This window comes from Halichoerus grypus, chromosome 7 (genome assembly GCF_964656455.1).
Source record: "Halichoerus grypus chromosome 7, mHalGry1.hap1.1, whole genome shotgun sequence".
Classification (NCBI taxonomy): domain Eukaryota; kingdom Metazoa; phylum Chordata; class Mammalia; order Carnivora; family Phocidae; genus Halichoerus; species Halichoerus grypus.
The window spans coordinates 102,474,442-102,496,564 of record NC_135718.1 but is presented as its reverse complement, the minus strand read 5'-3'; the positions used below and the strand labels follow the sequence as shown (position 1 = coordinate 102,496,564).

The 22,123-nt window shown below is 40.5% G+C and overlaps 1 protein-coding gene across 1 annotated transcript; it reads right to left on the bottom strand.

The window, feature by feature from the left end:
- Nucleotides 1-12,563: 12,563 nt before the first annotated feature.
- FASLG (Fas ligand) lies at nt 12,564-20,848 on the bottom strand. Its single transcript, XM_036074173.2, has 4 exons — nt 20,296-20,848; nt 19,684-19,729; nt 15,062-15,118; nt 12,564-13,813 (listed from the first exon to the last, which is right to left on the bottom strand). The coding sequence occupies exons 1-4, from the start codon at nt 20,644-20,646 to the stop codon at nt 13,419-13,421; spliced, it is 849 nt and encodes a 282-aa protein (XP_035930066.1). The 5' UTR covers nt 20,647-20,848; the 3' UTR covers nt 12,564-13,418.
- Between the last annotated feature and the right edge of the window lie 1,275 nt (nt 20,849-22,123).

Sequence of the window (22,123 nt, the reverse complement as noted above, 5' to 3'; positions counted from 1 at the left end):
ACCCTTTATCAAATATGTTGTTTGCAAGTATATTCTCCCATTCTGTAGGCTGCCTTTTAGCTTTGATTGTTTCCTTTGCTGTACAGAAGCTTTTTATCTTGATGAGGTCCCAATAGTTCATTTTTGCTTTTGCTTCCCTTGCCTATGGTGATGCATCTAGTAAAACGTTGCTACAGCCAAGATCAAAGAGGTTGCTGCCTGTGTTCTCTTCTAGGATTTTGATGGTTTCCTGTCTCACATTATGTCTTTCATCCATTTTGAATTTATTTTTGTGTATGGTGTAAGAAAGTGGTCCAGTTTCATTCTTCTACATGTTGCTGTCCAGTTTTCCCAACACCATTTGTTGAAGAGACTGTCTTTTTTCCATTGGATATTCTTTCCTGCTTTGTTGAAGATTGTTGTGGGTCCATTTCTGGGTTTTCTATTCTGTTCCATTGATCTATGTGTTTGAAAAACAATTGTTTCAAGTCTAGTCCATTGAGAACTAAGGTTTCAATAAAGTGGCTCAATATAAAACTATAAAATATATAGAAAAAAGTTAAGAAATGCACAAAACCTATATAAAAAACTGCAGCAATCACATTATAAGACATAAATGTATCCTCACACAACTCAATATCAAAAACAAGTAAACAAACAATCCAATTAAAAAAATGGTCAGAGGACCTCAAAAGACATTTCTCAGATGTCCAACAGACACAAGAAGAGGCACTCAACATCACTCATCATCAGAGCAATGCAAATCAAAACCCCAATGAGATATCACGTCACACCTGTCAGAATGGCTATTATCAAAAAGACAAGAAATAGCAAGTGTTGGGGAGGATGAATAGAAAAGGGAACCCTGGTGCCCTACTGGTGGGAGAGCAAAACAATGTAACCACTGTGGAAAACAGTATGGAGGTTCCTTAAAAACATTAAGAATAGAACTCCTATACAATCCAGTAATTCCACTACTGGGTAATTACCCAAATAAAATGAAAACAATAAGTTGAAAAGCTATATGCACCCTTATGCTCATTGCACCATTATTTACAATTGCCAAGATACAGAAGTAATCGAATGAAGTGTCCACTGTTAAGAGTAATGGATAAAGAAGATGTGGTATACATATACAATGTAATATTACTCAGCCATAAAAAAGAATGAAATCTTGCCATTTGTGGCAACATGAATGGACCTAGAAGTTATGATGCTAAGGGATATAAGTCAGAGAAAGACAAATACTGTATGATTTCACTTATATATGGAATCCAAAAAAAAAATAAGACAAAAGAGAAACAGATTTAAAGATACAGAGAACAATCTGGTATTGACAGAAGTGGGTGGGGAGATGGATGAAATGGGGGAAGGGGGATAAAAGGTACAAACTTCCAATTATAAACTAAATAAGACATGGGGATGCGATGTACAGCATAGGGAATATAGTTTATGACATTGTAAGAACTTTATATAGTAACAGATGGTTGTGGTGATCACTTCATAATGTATATACTAAATGCTGAATCACACACGAAAGTGATATAATATTGTATGCCAACTACAGTTCAATAAAATAAGTAAATAAATATATCAAATTAACATGCTATACACCTTAAATTGACACAATGTTATATGGCAAATATGTTAATAAAAAAGAAAGAAAACTATAACTTTTCCGAAGGAATATAAAATAATCAGTAAACACTGACTCCATATCATATTCTCCTAGAAAGGAAGACTTCACAGTGTAGAGTGGTCACATTCCCCCTAGTTAAATTATAGTAAATTTTATGTAATTCCAACCAAAAGTCCAGTACGATTTGGCAGGGAAGTAGGTGGAAAGAACACAGGATGAGTTGATTAAGTCTATGTACAGAGTAAATATACAAAAATTGCCTACATTTTGAAGAAAAAAAGTCATAAAGACAGTTATTAAAATAGTCATGACTGCAATACAAAGAGATCAAAAGAACAGAAGAGAGAGTTTAAGATGAAACCTAAGCATAAGAGGAGGCTTAGTCTAAGACAGCACAGTTGTTTTGACAGAATGGGAAATTAAAAGATGGTGTTGCTTATGTTACCAGTTATCTATCTTGAAAAAGTTATGTTTACTACCTAACTCCCACTATATAAAAGTGGGTTTTTAAATACATTATGGAGCTAAAGCACAATGAAAATTTTATATTAGAAAAAAAATAGAGAAATACACAATTATAATAGGGTGAGGGAAGTCTAAGTGTGACAAGAAGTTGAATAGGAAACAATAGATTTGGTTTAAAAAAAATTAAACATTTCTACAATGAAAATAACAGACAGATGACCCAGGGGGAAGAAACATTTACAATACATGTAAGAGTTACATTTGTACCACATAAAGAGCTACCATAAACCAGTAATAAGACAATAGCTTAATTTTTAAAAGAGTAAATTATATTAAGTAATTCACTGGAGAAATACAAATGGTGATAAATAAAACTAGTGAAAGAGTTTCAATTTCAAAAATATTTTTTGAAATGTAAATTATAATGAGACCATTTTTGCCTGCTAGTGTTATAAAATTTTTACAAATGATAATATATATAGTGCTTACAGTATAGAGAAAAGGCACTCTCCCATGGTGTTGGTGGGAGTGTAACTTGTACAGATTTTTATTTTCTTTTTTTTTTAAGATTTTATTTATTTATCTATTGGAGATAATACAGGAGCATGGGGGAGGGACAGAGGGACAAGAAGACTCCCCGCTGAGCTCTCTTCGGAGATAATGACCTGAGCTGAAGTCAGCTGCTTAACCAACTGAGCCACCCAGGTGCCCCTTGTACAGCTTTTTAGAGCCCAATTTGACAATACCCATTGAAAGTTATAAGATAGCTTAGGACTAGCCCTTCCAATTCTACTTTTCTATCCTAGAGAAATCCTAGCAGAAATGCACAGATATGTATATAAACGTAGTTTTACAGCATTTTTTTTTTTAGATAGCTGAACCCTGGGAACAAAGCACATGTCCCTTAGAGAAACAACTGAAGCAACATGGTGATGGTCCCTGCACACAGCCATCAAAAAGAAAGAGGTACATCTGTGTTATGGAGTTAGGGAGGTGTCCCTGGTGTTTTGTTCAATCACTTATTCTACACTTTTATTAAGCACCAGAATAAAAGTCGACATGGATCTAATTGGAAAAGTACACAAACAGGAAAAAAAGGACTAGGAAATAATTACAGTAGGTGCCGTAAAGGAAACAGAGTAGAAAATAGTGGGCGTAATCCCTGATTCATCTCTTTTCCACGCACCCAACACCCAATCAGCCAAACTGAAAATTCTTAATTACTAACACGTAGATCAAATTTTTCCACTTCCTTCCAATTCCCCTGCTACGATGCTTTTCAGTAGCTTCCCTTAGTCCTAACAATAAACTCTAAAGCCCCCAGCCCAGTTCAGAGAGCCCTACCTGATCCGGGCTCAGTCTACCTCTCCAGCATCCTCCCGCCATCCTCCGCCACACCTGCCCTGACTCTTTCCCTGCTATGTGCCAAGTTCGCTCTGGCTTAAAGCCAGGCACCTGCCAGGGTGACTTTCAACACGGAAGGAGGAAAGAGCCACCCCCAGTGGCAAGTTTGGAAATGTAGGTAGGACACATCTGGCAGCCCGAAAAGATTTCAACCTCAAATTGAACAAGTGAATATAGGAACAGGGAATCTCACGCATGCGCCCTCAGAGCCTAAGACCCCGCGAGACTGATTCCCGTAAATGCCTGATTTATGGGAAACTGGCACTTCTTTCCTCACCAATGAATATCTGCCAAGAATCTCTCCCCATCCTTAAGCCAACAAATTTACTGCTTGGACTCCGGCTGGACTTCCCCCTCTTTGTGCTCCCTGCCCATAAATAAAGCCTGACTAAACCCTTCCAAGGGACTGCTTGGAGCTTGGTACAGCATGCGTCTGCCAATAGCAATTCCCTGCTACTCGGAAATCAACTGAATTTCTGCTAACTCAAGTTTGCCTCAGTTTACCTTTTTATTTAAATTGACAGTTGTCTCAGTAATGAGGGAACATACCGGCCCTTAAGCACTTAAAACTGCTATGCATATTGCTATGTGCATTATAGTCCCACCCAATAATGCATTGTTTTATCCAAAATAACATGAACAGGCTGTCGTCTCTGCCTGGAACCTCCTTAGCTTAATCTTTGTATCCCTGGCTCGTATATATATATATATATATATATATTTTTTTTTTTTTTTTTTTTTTTTTTAAGTAATCTCTATGCCCAAGGTGGGGCTCAAACCCACAACCCTGAGATCAAGAATCAGATGCTCTGCTGACTGTGGCTCTTGTTATTTTAAATGGCACCCCCTCAGAGAGGCTTTCCCTCCGATGTAGTTACTTAATACCCTATTTTAATTCTCTATCTAGTGTTTATCATTATCTGATAATTTATGTATTTGATTTATTTGCTTGTTTTTTATTAAATTTTCCCCACGACCACCACCATTCTTGCCCTTAACTAGGATGTAAATTTAAAGGAACAAGGAACTTATCTGTCTTGTTCACCACTGTATCCCCTAAACAAAGCTTGGCACCTAGTGAGTGCTTAATAAATGTTTGTAGAATGAATGAAGAATATTGACATTATCAGTTCTATCAGAACATAATTCTCCACCTGCTGAAAAAAAAAGGCATATAGCTTGTGATAGTTGTCTACTACTTTTTAAAATATTGATATAGAAGCATATATATTTATAGAAAATTTAAAAAACATAAATGGAAGTACTATCAAGTTATTGTTATAGAAGTAACCATTATAAATTTTGAAGTGTCTAATATCCATCTCAAGCTTCTCTCAGGAAAAAAAAGAGCCAAATCTCTAAAACAAAGAAGATGGAGGAAAAAAAAAAAGGAATAGCAGTACTGAAGGGGTACTTGTGTGGCTCAATCGGTTAAGCTTATGACTTTGGCTCGGGTCATGATCCTGGGACCCTGGGATTGAGCCCCACGTAGGGCTCCCTGCTCAGCGGGGAGTCTGCTTCTCCCTCTCCTTCTGCCTCTCTCCTCCACTCATGCTCTCTCTCTCTTTCTCTCAAATAAATAAATAAATAAATAAATAAATAAAATCTTTTTAAAAAAGAATAATAGTACTGAATTCATGATCTTGGTATCTATTCATGAAAAACAGTCGCAATTTTTATTATGAAATAAAAATGTATTGATTCAATTCCAGAGTCTAAAAAAAAAAAAAGAATATTGACATTATAATGGGGGAGTATGAATCTGTTTTAGGTAAGATTCTTTGGATCAGAAAAGCCTGGTCTTGAATCCTATCTCTGCTACCCTTTGACCTTGGTAACGTTACTTAATCTCTCTAAACCTAAATCAGTTTTTTCACTTACAAAATGGGAGTTAGTAACACTTGACTTATGAAGTTGTGAGGATTAGTAAACATAATGTAAGATGTTTTGCATTAACTTTACAAAAAGAGAGTCAGTAAATTACAACTATTATTGCTATTTATCTACTTCATAGCTTTACTTAGGGAAAGAATAAGTCCTATAATAAATGTCCCATTATTTTTAAATAAGTTGATATTCTTACCCATTTTGTAAGCCATAAAATATGACAATGGGGGCTTGGCTGTAGGGCAGAAAAAACCATACTCCAAATTTACCTTCCTTTCAAAAGTGGACCCAGCTACCTGGCTGCCTCCCTCCACTGATTGCACCCCCACTCCCTTCCCAGAGCAGAAAAGTCTTTTCACATTCTTTGGGAAAGTTAGAAAGAGCCAATTAGCTATCCTAGTCAACACCATTGAGTAACCCAAGAACAAAATGCTAAAGTTTCCTGCATTACAATTTTCTCTTTGCCACCCTCCCAGACCTTTGTAGGAGCCTCTAGACTTTCTTAGAAGCCAGAACATAACCCACCCGAATGATGCAAAGAGGATGCTGAGGTTTGAGATGTCTTCTCTTGCAGCTCACACCTTAAGAGTTCTGTTTAACACCTTTGTGTCTCTTTCTCATCACTGAGTCAAAGCTGTTTTTTCTTCTCAATGAAGACACGGGGTGAGGAGAATAGAACACATTTTGTGTTACTGGAACCTCCAGTTTCTTCAATCTACAATCTTTAGTCTCTGTTATGAAGGTCTAGAATCTGAGTTCATTTATTTAAGGCCAGAGACTGTTGTAGCTTCCTGAATCTTCCATCTGCCTTCTCTTCCAATCAGGAACAAATTCTAAAACCTTCCCTTCCAGAAAATGTGCACCAAGTTCCCTTCTGCAGACTGGAAGTGGTGCACGTGTGGTGTTAGGGTGGTGTGTGTGAGAAAACTAAGACCTAAACCAAGTGAAACTAAAAGAGAGCAGAGAAGCATTTGAGACACCGACAGATGCCCATCCAACTCTCCAGTCTCCTCTGCAAAGGTGCTTATCTTGTATATGGTGCCTTTCATGTGTGGACACTTTCAGAGTTCGATAATATCAAAGATGCCTCTTACTAACTCACATTATCTTTGAAGTGGTTTACCCATAGAAAGCCAGGGCTATGACATGAGAACCAAGAAGTTCTATCCCTTCTGTGATGAGCAGGTGGAGGAGGGGGATTCCCTCAACAGCTCACATCTCCTGAGACAACCCTGGGTTAAGTTGGGGGTTTTAGCTATATATAAGGACAACAAAGAGCGTAAAGTGTTCGATCTCCCCAGTCAAATGTTTAAACAGCACCCTATTTAATAATACTTCGTGATTTAAAAAATAGGCACCAAAATGGCAACACACTAGGCTGTGAATATAATGAGTACAGAAAATATTCAATATATTCAGTTAACATTTATAGAGAAGCTGACCACAAGCCAAATGCTTTTATGTGTATTACATCAGAGGGTTTAAAAAAAAAAAAAAACAATTAAAGCAAAAGACATGTGAAAAAAGTTTTAAAGGCTATGAAAATGTAAGATATTATTTTTATATCTCAGAATATTTACCTATCTGTTGCTCCTAATTAGTGTTTTTACATTTGATGGGATTCATACATAATATGGTAGGGTTATGGAAGATCAACTTTGTAGAAACTAAACAGCAAGTAAGAATTTTTTTTGACAGTGACTTTATCAGGAAAGTTGCTGAGGAATATAACTCCACTGACCTACCTTCAGAAGTATCATTCCTAACAAAGTGGCTTCATTCCATTTAGCATTAACAATATTCCTATAAAACCACAATAATAGGAATCAGTGTCCTCATTTTACAGAGGACACAACTGAATCTCAAGATATTCCCTGTCACTTACTCAAGGTCACACACATAGCTAGTTGAGTAGCAGAAGATGGACTCAAACCCAGGCCCTCTGACCCCAAGTTCATTCTCTTTCCTTCTCACTTTGTTAAGACTAGGATGGACAATAAGGGCAACTCAGTTAAACACAGTAGAGAGATGAAATGAAAGAAGAATGTAAGAGCAACTGTCAACTATGAAACTCTATGACCTCTAGAGGGTTGTGATATCAAATATGTAGATTACATTATATTATTATATTATATTATATTATATTATATTATGCAGAATGTGGATATTAATCAAAATGAGACTTAAACTAAAATGCAAAGAGATGAGGAATCACTGAAAATTAAGGAGGTGAGGCTCATGTTGAGTGCCATCACACAAGGTACAGTGCTAAGAAATCTCTGCAAGTGGAAAGAACATCAGATGTATGGTTAGATGACTAGAGTTTAGTCCCAGCTCCGCCATTTATTAGCCATGTCACCTTAAGCAAGACTCATAAATTTTCAGTGTCTCAGTTTTTTTGTGTATAAAATGAAGACAACAATCTACCTTCCAAGGTTGTAATGAAAATTAAACAAGATAAAGTATATGAGAAAGCTTTACAATCTATAAAATACTGCGGGAATATTAAGCAGAAAAGAACTATATCCAATGTGTGGAAGTTACAGTGTAGAGGATTTCAGTCAAATCTGAGAAAGAATTTTCTAAAATGTAATACAGTCCAGTGCAGATACGGGCTCCATCACAGTTCAGTGAGCCCCTCTCCAGGAAGTTTTCAAATTAAGGTTATGTTGGAAATGGAGTCCCACCTGTTGGAAATGTGGTAATGAAAACTTTTGCCTTAAAAGAGCGGTTGCTTTGTATGATTTCTAAGAGGCCTGTTATAATGTGGGCTGCCCAAGAGAATGAGGGTGCTCCCTGAAATTTTCAGGAAACTGGAGAGAAGACTTGACTTTCCACAGAATATGACATTGAGTTCATGTTATTCAATTGAGAAGCGAAGAAAAGGTGACCCCATAGAGCCAAAGGAGCTTCCAAGTGGCATAAGAGGGATATCTGCCTTGTGCTCCTCTCTGAAGACATACAGTTAGAACTGTGAAGAAATGTCTCCCAATAAGGATGATGCTTTGGCAATAGTGAGAAAGTCACCACTGAGGCAAACTGTAAGGAGCAGAATACCCACTTAGCTGTCTATATTTCCAAGGCATGTTGGCTTTTAGGTGAACCCCAAAGTCTCCTGGCTACCAACTATAGTTACGATATTTCTGAATAAGGTTTGTTTCTGAGTCTGAAGACCCTAAGGAATGGGGTTCTGATTCTAATTTCCCAAGGCCACCTCATTCCACCTCTGGATGATCCAAGTGGTGGGGGGGCGGGGAGAAAAGAAAAAACAGAAATTTTTACAGAAAGTAAAAATTTATCCCTACTAATACCAGAACGTAAGCAAACCCCTTTGAAAAATATAATTTAACATATGGCTGGCATACTTTTTAGATAAAGACAAGGGAATATCTGGCTTAACCCTAAGGAAATCTTACAGTCCGGCTCAGAGAAGTCAGGCTTCTCTCTCCAATTCCCATCTTCAAATGATCTGTTGGTTCAAATGAGTCACACTCATAATGATGGTCCCCAGTAGAGCTCATTTCCTAGTAAGCTCTGGTAAGTCAAAACCTACTTCAGAGAATACAAGGTCACCACCTTGGGGGTGCTAAGGAAAAACATGGGTTTTGTATGTTTTTGGTTGTTTGAGAAGAAAGAAAACCTCATACTACTGAACCAGCAGTAATCCTCTCCTTTTTTTTAAGTGTTCACTTTGAGTTTAGCATTTCAAAAGTAACGATGGCAGATCCCATTTTTAATGAGCTCATCAAAAAGTTTTGATTTTTTGGCATTCTTTATGTTCCTACTGAGGCAAAGAAAAATAAGTCAAGGTTCCTGAAGGAACTGTTAACGTCTCTTTCCTGGAACAAGTACTTAGAGCTTAGTAAGTTATGGCCCTATCTTCAGAAAATCCCAAAGGCATCCTAGTAGAGCTCAGACTTAGAGAGATAAAAGTGTCAGTAACACCACTGCTAGCTGATTGCATTATGTCATCTCAGGATGCCCCAGTGCCATTCCTACTTCCTTTTTGCTTTGGTGCCATTATCTAGAAGGATCCATTGATTTAAAAGGTCCAGAAAACTTCCCATTACCCTTAGAACTGGTATACTTGATGGTTGGAGCCAAAAGAGGAGAAAAAGGATGAGGTGGATTTCATTGTGAGGGCTATAATACAGACAAGCAGCCAAAAGAAGGGTGAATACCTCCCTGACTTTCTCCATGAGGTACCTGGTCAGGAAGCAGATGAATCAACAGAAGGGTTTTAAGGAGAGCAGGTGACACACTCCAGCCTGGACATTTGTTTTGTTAATTAATTTATGCAACAAATACTTATTGAATATCTTCTAAGTGACAAGTTCAGCTTTAGTTACCCGGCAGTTTCCCTCAACGGTATCCTGAATAACTCCTCCTAATGCCAGACACCAAATAGATTTTTCTTGCTTTCCAGTGCTAAGAATTAGGATGCACTATTTTTTCCATCTGTAGCCTCAAATTCCCGTTAGATAATCTACTCAAAGCTGGAGAAACACTCACATATATTCATGAGGCAACACTATGGCTAGTAGTGAATATATTCACTACTCTGAGAAACATACACACATACCCCAAACTGAGAAACATTTGTTTTATAATTAAGGTTATCCAGTCAACAGATATTTATTGAGTTCCTAATATATGCCAAGCACTGGATTTGGTGTTGAGGATATAGTGGTAAACAAAGCAGAAAAGGTCTTGTTTGGGGAACTTTATTTTAGTGGAAAAACATATTTTTAAGTGGTCAAATAAATAATATAACCACAAGTTATGCTAGTTACTAAGAAGGAACTAAAAAGAAATAAAATAATGAGAAAGAGAGGAGCTCTAAGAATGATCTGAGGAGGTGACATTTAAACTAAGGCCTGAAAGATAAGAAGAAGCCAGGCACGTGAGGAGCCTGAAGAAGACCATTCCTGGCTAAGGAAAGGAATCCATGTGTGTGGAGACAACCTTCTCAGATGTTTGTCTCTACCAGGAAAATGAGAAATGCAACCATCACTGGAGAAGAGGAAACGTAAAGAAAGGTTTGGGATTTTTTTGGTTTGGGCTGGGCTGTCTTTTATTGAAAAAGGATATTTGAACATATGTTCATGCTGATAGAAATCATTTCATAGACAGAGATGGTTTGACGATCCAGAAGAGAGAAGAACAATTTTAAAGAGGCAAAGTAGGGGAATAGAAATGGATCTAGTGCACAAATGAAGAGATGGTCCTCTTCCTCCACTATAAGGATAAAAGAAAGAGATCAGGCAGATGTGGGTAGATTTGTGCTCTGGTGGTATAAGTGAGGTTCCATAGTGGGAGGAGGGGTTTGCAAGAGGAAAAGATATGATGTAACTGTCTCAAACAATGGAAAAACATAATTGGCAGGGAACTGAAGAAGAAGTGGTAGGCAGTGTTGAATGTCCATTTGAGATCTGTGATCACTAATATAAAGCAGTGTTTCTCAAGTAGGGCTGATTTTTTTCTTCCTATCCCCAGCCTGGGCACATTTGGCAATGCCTAGAGATATTCTTGGTTATCACATATGGAGGATGTGATAACTCCATTGTGCTACTAGCGTCTAGTGCATAGAAGGCAGAGATACTGCTAAACATACTACAGCGCACAGGACAGCCCCCACAGCAAAGACTTATCCAGCTCAGAATGTCAATAGAACCAAGGTTGGGAAACCCAGATGTAAACTGATGTCATACATATAGACCTTCTCTGGAGCACTACATAAGGAGACAGTGATAGTCTCTGTGGGCAGAAATGGGGCCATGGGAAAAGTGAAAAGAGGACTTACTGTCATCCTATATCTTTGTGTGCCTTTTAAAATTTGTACTATGTACCTGTATTACTTATTCAAATCAATCAAAAGATAGAAATAAATCAGTGATAAAGAGTAATTGATTTCGGGGCGCCTGGGTGGCTCAGTTGGTTAAGCGACTGCCTTCGGCTCAGGACATGATCCTGGAGTCCCGGGATCGAGTCCCACATCGGGCTCCCTGCTCAGCGGGGAGTCTGCTTCTCCCTCTGACCCTCCTCCCTCTCATGCTCTCTGTCTCTCATTGTCTCTCTCGCAAATAAATAAAATCTTAAAAAAAAAAAAAAAAAAAAAAAAAGAGTAATTGATTTAGGTAGATGATAGATAAAAATAAACTGAAACCAGTTTGTCTGTTTGGGTAATTTTTCTCTAAGCAACATCCAGCTTGTAGGATGCCAGCTTAAAAGAAATGGGATTTTTGCAAGGAGAATACAGTGAAGGACACAGAATATTCTGGAATTGAGAAATTTTCCAAGATACTGATTGTAATGACAGAGGGTAGAATCTAAGCTTGTCAGAGAGAGGAGTGAAGATAAAGACGGAGCTGATGGATATGTAAGGAAATGATAGAGTTTATCATAGGTCTCAATGTGGTAAAAACAGACACATTTTAGGAGACAAAACGTTGGAGCAATTGAGCTGGAATAATAGGAGATGATGTGAAAATAAGATGTCTGAAATCAAATTGTAAAGGAAATACCATAATTTTTTAACAAAGACAAAGTCTAGGGGGAGGCTATGGTAGTGAGTAGTTGAAAAAAAAGGAAAAGGTCATTGTGAGGGAAGAACAGGAGTATCTAAGAAACCAGGTGTTTGGATGAATGCCTCAGGTCAGTGGTTTCTTCTGGAGCAAGACGTGCCTCTCATAGAGTGGCTTCTTAAAATGATAGATGCCATGTACCAGATACTTTACATACATATCAGTCATTTTTGTCCAAGAGAAGTCAAGTGACTCACCCAGTGATTGCATTTAGAAAGTACAGGAGCAAAGATTCAAGTTCAGGTTTTTCAGTCCAAAGTCTGTGCCCTTTCCACTATGCTATGGCTCTGCTCCTAGAGGAGCCTGGGGGAAGTTGTCATCAAACCTGTTGAAAGTTGGGTGAGCTTAGCATTGGCAATAACATAGGTAATAAAAACTCTGGATAATGGAAAGAGACTGGGGGAGAGATGTGTCTGGCAATGATAGATATGCATCACAGTTCTCATTCCAGTGAATTCTTCTTAACATGGCCTTAAGGCAAAAGGAGTGAAGAAGCCATGGAGGAAAGAAATAATAAGGAAAAAAAACCGCAAATTTTAGTGATTTCCAAAAAATACATTCATAATGTTGACCTGTATTCTAAAATATAATTTTTATTACACATATTCTTTTTATTAAAATACACAAAATGTATATAAATACTGATTATATTATAGGAAAACAGCATCAACAGCTGACAGTTAAAGAGTCTTGAGGACTATTTTGAGGACAACTGAGTCAGTTGCCAAGAAGTATTCAAAATCTACCACTAAATGCAACCCATGTTTTCCTAACATATCCTTCACAATCTCCACATTGTCTCTTCTTACGTAACTCTTCTAGTCACATGCATGTGAGCGCACATGCACACACACACACACACACACACACACCTAAAATTGCACTGGAAATATACACGCTGTTTGGGGAATGGAGCAACTTCCCAAAAGATCCCCCTTACTTCTCTCTTACCATCACCTGGTGGCACAAGCTCTGCCTTTAGAAGTAAACATGCTTCCAATGGGGCACTGGCCTTTGGCCTCTTTAGCTTATCATGCAAGCCTAGTCCTCTTTTTCCATCCCTTATACACTCATGTCACATCCATATATCTGAAAGACAGCCTCCCCTGAGGTAGATAGTAGACCCACCCCAAGAGGTGAGTTAACAGGTGTCCTTTTCAATGTGCCAAAATGCTTTTGGACACTTAAAATGAGTGTAGAACACTCTGGTAGCTGCTTCTTCCTGCCTCTGCATCTTCACATGACAGCCCAGAGTCTCAAGTTCTTCAGTCATATTCCCCCTCCTGTCTGGCTCATGAGGTGAGGAAGTATAAACCTGCTGGACACTGTGGTCTCTAGATACTCTTGGCTCATGTCTTCTCACTTGACCTCAAGTGGGCTTAAGAAGACTCTCATTCAAGACCATATTTTCAGTGCCTGTAACAGGGAACCATATGGAGAGAATTCCCAAAGTGCTTTTCTTAGAGCTTATATAAGCCAAAAAATGTCTTAGATTCCTCAAAACTGACCAAAGACAGTTCAGATACATTGACATATAAATGGTCAGTGCTGGTGAGATTGAATACTGCCCCCAGGTAGCTGCTGCGGGCCCACATCTGGCCAGTAGTGCAGTAGTTCATGATCTTCCCCTCCATCAGCACCAGATCCTGGGGATACTTAGAGTTCCTCATATAGACCTTGTGGCTCAGGGGCTTGTTGTTGCAGGACTGACCCCTGAAGTACACCTTGGAATACACAAAGTACAACCCAGTATCATTGATCACAAGGCCACCCTTCTTATACTTCACCCCAGAGACAAGGGCAATTCCATATGTGTCTTCCCATTCCAGAGGGATGGATCTTGAGTTGGGCTTGCCTGAAATCAAACCAGAGAGGAGCTTTCAGCCAGGAATGCTCATGCACCCAACAAATGAAGCTTCCAAGGCAAAACTGTGGGCCTTTCCTTGAGCAAATAACCAAAATGACATAGCCCATACAGACCTGGCTAATGGATCAGACTCGATCCATCACTGAATTCCTGCAACACCTCTATCAAATTGCTTGCCTCAATTTTATCATCTACACAAGTGGGACAATAATATATATCCTAATCAATTACAATGAGACATTATTGAGATTATTTTAGTTCTCTGGAGCAGAGATTCTATGATCTTCAGAACTAACACCAAAACTTCTAGGTTTTGAGGTCTCTCTATGAGGAAAAAAGTGAAACCCAAGGAAATTCTAAAGTTGGGAAGAACCTTAGGGATCATGTGGTCCACTCCTCACCTATACTAAAGAGTCTTCAGTACCCCCACTTTGGGCTAAAATCCCCTTTCTTTTATGTCCCCACAGCAGTATATTCATACCTTAAGCAGAGAACACTCCAGTACTGAAATTATCACTTATGTACCTGTATTTCCCTATTAGATTTTAAGTTCCTTGAAGGCAGGAACCATGTATTATTAATCTACATGTCCCCAAGGCTCGGCACACAACATGTGTTCAATAAATATCTGGTGATCCAAACTGGATCATTCTACAGCCTCTGCCTAAATAATTGCAGGGACAGTGGCATACCACTTTCTGTGATACTTATCTACTTTTCAGATATTCATGTACTGTACCCTGGGAATGCTCACACCACATTGCTTTCAAATCACTTCACTCCACCAGTTGGCCACATGCAGGAAGGCCACCAGTGCCAGGACTGGACCCTTCTTCTCACTCCTCCATCTACTCTTGTGCAAAGCAGAGTGAAGCTCTTCCAGAAAACCAGAAAAGCACTGACTAAAATAATTGATCACTCCCTACCTTTCCAGATCTCACCTCTTGAACGCATGCCCCAAATCCTCTAAGGGTCTTTGGAATGATTGAAAAAAGTGAGCTCCTCCTGGGTGGGGGTCATGTCATAATCAGCTCCATTTTGCCAGTTCAGAACATGGCCTAGACTAGCATAGGGGCTCAGTCTGGGTGTGAGGTTGACTTGACTAGAAAGATGGGACTATTCTTGGGTGTCAAATACTGTCACCAGAAAGTAGCAACTCTCTCTGAGCACAGTACCCAACCAGCTACTCTTTCTTCAAAGGCTTTCCCAAGCCCCATGTACCTTCCAGATACAGACCTGTTAAATGGGCCACTTTTCTCAGCTCCTTTTTTTCAGAGGGTGGATTGGGCTGACCTGTATCATAGAGAGATGAAAGATATATGTAAAAATGAGATACCAACTATTCTTTTGTTGGGACTCCGAACTGGGCATTTAAATAAAAGTGATTTTTTTAAAAACATAAATGACAACAGTCTAACATATACTAATCATTCAAGTCCAGACTGTAGAACTCACAGCAACATATACTTCAGAATCAAAGAGGTAAAAAATAAACCAAATTGAGATAGACATATGCACAATTATGTCACAAAAGAACAATAAAAAGGTTGATTGATAAAGAGCTATCATATCAGTTACTGCATTTGAACTTGCCACAGACCTTTGAGATAGAGATTACTGTCCCACCTTATAGACAGCTAAATGAGCTTAGAAGTTGGGTGATTTGTCCAAGAAGACCCAGCTACTCAATGTCAGAATAGGATGGACACTCAAGTCTCCTGGCTTCAAATTAGGGTTTTTTCTACTCCAGTTCAGCTGCCTCTAGGACTCCACAGGACAGAGGCCAAAGAAGACTATGATTTCACCTTCTGGCCCCTAGGTCTTCCCCTCAGTGGCATTCAACCATCTGCCCAAATTAATCATCCTCAGATCTCAAATGCCTTGAATAGCTCCCCATTGAATGTATACTTGTGTAAAAGTTTCCCCAGCCACATGATCTCTGCCTGTCTGTCCAGCCTCACCTCTGCTTGCTCATGTCAGCCAAGGCTGCACAACACTAGTTCTGATGTAACCTGAACACACCCAGCTTCCAGCCCCCATGCCTTTGCTCATGCTGTTAATCTGCCCAGAATGCCCTCCAAACAGATCTTTGTGGCAAACTCCTATCAACCCCATACATACCACCTGCAATACCTCTTTCTTGGGGAAACCCTCCCAGGACTTTTTAATCGAATATGGTTTTTCCCTCCTTTGAAACCTAGAATCACTTTGCCTTTACCTCTTTTGTCAGTTCTGGCTCCCCATTTCTGTGGTAACTGTATAGCTTGCCTGATCCCCCCCCCCAAATAAATGGCAAATTTCCTACTATATGTTTAATCCGCAAGAGTATTTAGCTCAGTTTCTAACTCAGGGCATGTGACCAGTAAATATTTGCTAAATTAAATTGGAGGCGTCAAAATAGGCAATAGCTCCCAAAGTAGACATTATTTCTCTGACTTCAAATATTTTAACCAAAGAGAGCCACCACTTAGCTAATGAATTCAGCTAAGACATTTAAGAAAGATTCACAGAAAAGTCCTCATCCACATCAAGCTCATTGCGATTAGCCTGCAAAACTCCCCTGTGGCGTGAGCTTGCCGCCGTCAGCTGAGAGCATGACCTGAGCAATCATGACCTCTCTAGCCACCCAAGACCACCCACCATGAATGAGGTGTTAGCGAACAGGAAAGGCAAAACTGAGTCTCCTCTACATTCCTATACCACAAACCATCTGTGCAACTCGTCTGGCATTCAGCCATGTACTGACAGGAAATGGAACAGAGAACCACAGGTTGCGTATCTTTCTATCCCTCGCAGAGCCTTGCACAGTGTGATTCTCATAGAGGGTCCTCAGTAAAAATATCTGCTGGATAAATGCTGAAATAAACTGGAAATAGATACTACACTTTGGTGATCAATGTTTCCTACCCCCAGGGCCTTTGCACATGCCATTCTCACTGCTGGAATGTTCTCCCCTATCCTCCCACACCACCCCACACACACGCACGCACACACAACACCTCCTTAGAAGGGACTTTCCAGACCACTCTATCTTACATCCCACTTAGTACAATTTGAAATTATATTGTCTGCTTGCTTGCTTTTGTTTACCCTTTCCTGCATGCTAAAAGCTCCCTAAGGGCAGGACCCTTGTCTCTCTTGTTCTCAGTCATCACCAACACTCAGCACCCAGCCCAGGACATAAGAAGCACTCCAAGAACATTTGTGAATGAATAAAAGACTTAATGAGTTAACTGTGGAAAAATGGAAAATGAAAAAGGAGCAAATAAATTTGTTTAAATAATCTATGATAGTACATCCCAGAGAAAATTGCTGTTAATTTGTTGAAGTATAAATCCTTCTAATTCTTTACTAAGAATATAAAAATATGCACATACACTTATATAGTCAATTTATACTAAGCATACTGTTTTATAATTTCTTTTTTATCTAACAATATAGAACACACAATCTCCATGGCCTTAAATGTAATTATATGGATTTCATTTGCTACATATGATGCCCTCTGATCATGATGTATTTAATCTCCTGTTAAGAGGCATTTAGATTTCTTCTGACTTGTTTATTATAAATAGCCTTATAAGAAAATGATGAACACCCTTATTTATGAGTTTTTGGGTATACCTCTGATTATCTTATTAAGATAAATTCTTAGTGATGAGATTACATGGTAAATTAACACTTTTTATTTTAAAGATTTTATTTATTTGGCAGAGAGAGAGAGAGTGTGTGAGCATAAGAGGGAGGGGCAGCAGGCAGAGGGAGAGGGAGAAGCAGGTTCCGCAGGCTCCAGAGGCTCCCCTGGAGCAGGGAGCCCAGTGTGGGGCTCCGTAAGGGGCTCAATATGGGGCTCAATCCCAGGACCCTGGGATCACGACTTGAGCCGAAGGCAGATGCTTAACCGACTGAGCCACCCAGGCGCCCCGGTAAATTAACACTTTTAATCCTTTGGTACATTTTTTCCAACTGGTCTTCAGAAAAGGTATAGCAATTTACATGTTCCCTGGCTGTCGACTAATGTTTAAGCAAAATTTTTCTCTCACATTTTTGCCAATCTGTTTTTTTTTTTTTAATCTTTACTAACGGGATGAATGAAAATGGATATCCCCTTGTTTTGATTTGCATCTCTTTTCCTATTAATAATGTTGCTACTTTGTTCTCCATAGGGAGATTCACCAATCTCTGGTCCATCTGGGTTGATAAGAAGATACTTGTTTCCTGGAAGAGGTAGACCTGACTCATCTGTTCACTTGACTTTTAATTGCTAAAATGACCCCAGAGAGTGGGTGAAAGATGAGTAATTAGGGACCTGTCTCACCAGCCACATTCCACTGATTTTCAAAGCTATTTTATTTTAGAAATCTTCCTAAGGTTTTATTTTTCTAACAAGTATTTCTACCCTGCTTGAATACATCTGGACTTTCTAACACTTAGGGACTTGGACCTAGAACTAGAGACCAGAGCATCCAAGGGATGGCTCCTACAGAGCTTAGATTCTGGAGCAGGAGGGTGACTTGGGTCACCGACAATAGGCACATAAGAAAAACTGGAACAGGTTCCCCCACAATGGATGGCCAGTGCTGTCTTCCGTTTTCTTCCCAAGATTTACCTATTGTCTTTGCAGAGGCATCTTGCTTCTCATCTTTATTTCTCATTCCACGGACATCATAGACAGATAGAAATTTCCCTATTTCATAGGGCACCAGTCTACATGCTGGAAAGCCCTGTAGGTGACAAAGCACCAGGAGCCTGTGCTCCTTCTAGCCCCAGTTCCACACCAGCAGTTTGGGGCATATCCCCTAATCTGTCTGGTATTCTGTTTCTCTTCCAAAAAGTGAGATGACTGAACCAGATTTGCTCCAAGCTCCCTTCCAACTCTTACCAAATCCAAAGTTCAGTGAATCTTAGTTGAATGAACCAGAGCATCCTAAATCTACCTGCCCATAGTTTCCAAACTATGTCCTGAAACTTCACACAAGGTCAGTGTTCAACATTTTCATCTTCTCCCTAGTCCTGAATCTCAGAAAAGGGCTTTCTTTTATTATTGAAGGTAGCTCATGATTGCCTTTGTGGGGGAAGCTGGAGTAGCCCTTGAGAAATGGCTAAGGTCTTCCCCCCAAGACTGCCAGTGAGTGCAAAAGAACGACCTTAATGTGGATGATTAATTGCATACTTTTTAAAAGCTTAAAGGGGCACCTGGGTGGCACAGTCAGTTAAACATCTGATTCTTGATTTCGGCTCAGGTCATGATCTCAGGATCGTGAGATGGAGCCCTGCATCGGGCTCTGTGCTGGGCGTGGAACACACTTAAGATTCTCTCCCTCCCTCTCCCTCTGCCCCTCCCCCTCAAATAAATAAATAAATAAATAAATAAATAAATAAATAAATAAAAGCTTAAATATATCCTAGAAAAATTTTTTAAATAAAGCTTGACTCTTGAGTAATCTCTCAGAGAGTTTAAAGAAGAGACGACTTTTTCCGGAAACATCTGTCTTTGTCCCCTACACCCCCCATCTCCCTGGGAGTTACAGCAACTGCCCTGTTCATGGACCCCAGGAGGCCTGAGGAAGGGACAGGCCTGGAGCCAGCCGTATATGTGTTGTCTCTTTCCAAAGTCGAATGGAAATTATTTGAATTGGTGTGCAGTACTCAGTTACACTGATTTTGAATGATTAAATTCACTTCGATGTTAGGGCAGCTCAAGGAACGAAAATAAGCAATGATTCCGAATTAGCCAGGATTTCTTTTGTAGTATACATGTGTCCAAGAATGGGATGGAATTCAAGGCATTCAACCAACATGGTTCAGCAATGAGGACTGTCTTTAGAAACTCAATATACATGCATAAAAAGACTCACCTATTTGCTTCTCCAAAGATGATGCTCTAGGACTTTGGCTGGTGGACTGGCAAAAGAGAGAGAAAAAAAAGATGCATAATAAATATGAAGTTCTTTAAGCTAGAGGGGGCAAAGTTGTCAAACAAACCAAATAAACCTGAGAAGGAAATCTCCACACCTCAGAACCTCTCCTAACTCAGACTCTGGCCATGCAATCATGTCTCACCGTGCCCCAGTTTTGTGATTTGGAATAGTTCTAGTATTTTTAAGCATTTTCAAGGAAATTTAGTTTGCTCATTTAAACAAATTCACTTCTAAGCAAGACTCCAAATTCCTTTTCTTTCTTGAATCACTAACCTCTAGTAGGGGTTTAGCAGGCGGCCTGGCCAGCCGAGAAAAGAATTGTTAACTGCCCGTCCTATCTGGGCCCTGATCCTCTACAAGAGAGCAAATACCCCCTTGACTCATTTGAGCCTCCGTTTCTCTGCCTCTGGAATAGAACGACTAGAATGATCCATTTCTGAGACAGGAGAAAAAAAGGACTAGAAAATACTTTGCAAGCGAAGCCACGGCCCCTCTGGGCCTCGGCATCCCTCGGGCCTCCACAGCAGCAGAGCTGCTACACTAGCTTACCTCTCTGAGTTCAGCCAGCTCCTTTTGCAGGTGGAAGAGCTGAAACATCCCCAGCCCCAGCCCCACCAGGGCCGCCAGAACCATGAAAAACATCACAAGGAGACACAGGCCTGTGTTGTGGTCCCTCCGCGTCTTCAGTGGCCGCAGCGGCAGCCGAGCTAAGGGCTCCGGCGGTGGTAGTGTTGGGGGTGTTGAGGGGGGCGGCGGCGGCGGCGGCGGCCTCCTCGGCCCAGGCCTTCCCGGCACGGAGGACGGACACGGGAGGACCGAGCCCGGAGAGCCCCAGGGAGAGCTAGCACTGCTGTCCACCCAGTAGATTTGGGGGTACGGGTAACTGAAGGGCTGCTGCATGGCAGCCGGTTCCTCGGGCTAGCCCCCAGCGAAGGTGTCAGGGCCAAGGCCGGCACCGCTGTTTTTCTGGCTGCTCGAGAGAAGACAAGCCGGCTCTCTCTTTATAGAGTTTCCATCGCCAAGGGAAACACCTCTCTTTCGTCCTCTCTTTCCTTCTCTCTTTCTGCTTCTCAAAGAGACACCCACTCACTTTGCATCTGAAGCTGAGAAGCCTCAAAGACAAGACGCTCAGAGCGAACCCCGGGAAGTTTCCGCCCACAATTTTCTGATAAAAGCCTGCAGGGCTGATAACGCTGGTGGGGTCGCCTGATTTTTTTCAGGCCCTGCGAGCGCGGGGAGCGCTGGGCGCAGGTGTCCAGGCCCTGTGGGGCAAGACTATGGAGTCGCGTCCACATCCTACCTTTTGCATGAGGCAATCAATCCCTTGCTGCTATCCTTTGCCCACACCCAAGTACTATTTACCCTTAACACTGCAAAGCCCTATAATTTATGGGGTAGAAATCTGCCCCACCCCCTCTCCAGGGATTAGATCAGAGGTTGCAAACCAATGGCTGATATGCCCTATGGAACCCATGGACCTCACTATGTTTTTTCTCTTCTCTGTTGCCTCCTTTTAAAATGGGCATAGTCCACATTAAAATATATTTATTTTATCATGTTTTTGAAACATTAGAATCCTGGACACCCTAGAGGCCAGCCCAACCCCTGCAGCCGAGCTGCCCCACCCTGCACTGTGCCTCACACACCAGGTCCTCCCGCGACGGCCCTCTGGTCCCTGAAGGCCTTTGGTTGCAGCCTGTGATGCGGTTGTCAGGTGTAACACATGATGTTCAGTTAAATTTGAATTTCACATAAAGAAATCATTTCTAGGATAAGTGTGTCCTAAACATCATGTGGAACATGCTAAAAAGTTATTTGTCATTTATCTGACATTCAAATTTAACTGATTGTCCTATTGGTTTGTTTTTTTAGTAAAGATGGGAACTCTATCTGGACGGACCTCACCTTTTCTCTGGCTTCGAATACCATTTATATGCCAGTAACTCCCAAGTGCTTGGTGGCAGTCCCAATCATGCTCCCACACAAACCCTATAAACCTCTCATTAAACCCTGTTTTCCATTTTACCGGTGAGCTCCACTTTTCAGATTTCATTAGCATTTCCATCATGCTGTGGCATTTCTGTGGCTGTCATTCTGGCTCCCCACCTGAGCCAAAGCAACACCAGATTTATTTCCTGGCCACCTTCTGCCCCCCCCCAGCCCCTCCTCCCCCCATTCTACCTGTTTCACTTGACGTCAGTCTCTCTGGTGATGACTTCAACTCCTCTTTCTCCCGCAACCTTGAACCCAGGCCTGTTGATTTTCTCCGCACCTGTTTCTCACATCAGCACACCCTCTCCACTTCTATTTTTCCTGTTATTGTCTTAGGGCAGACGTTTATTACCTCTCACCTGCCCTAGGGCAATGGCACCCTAAC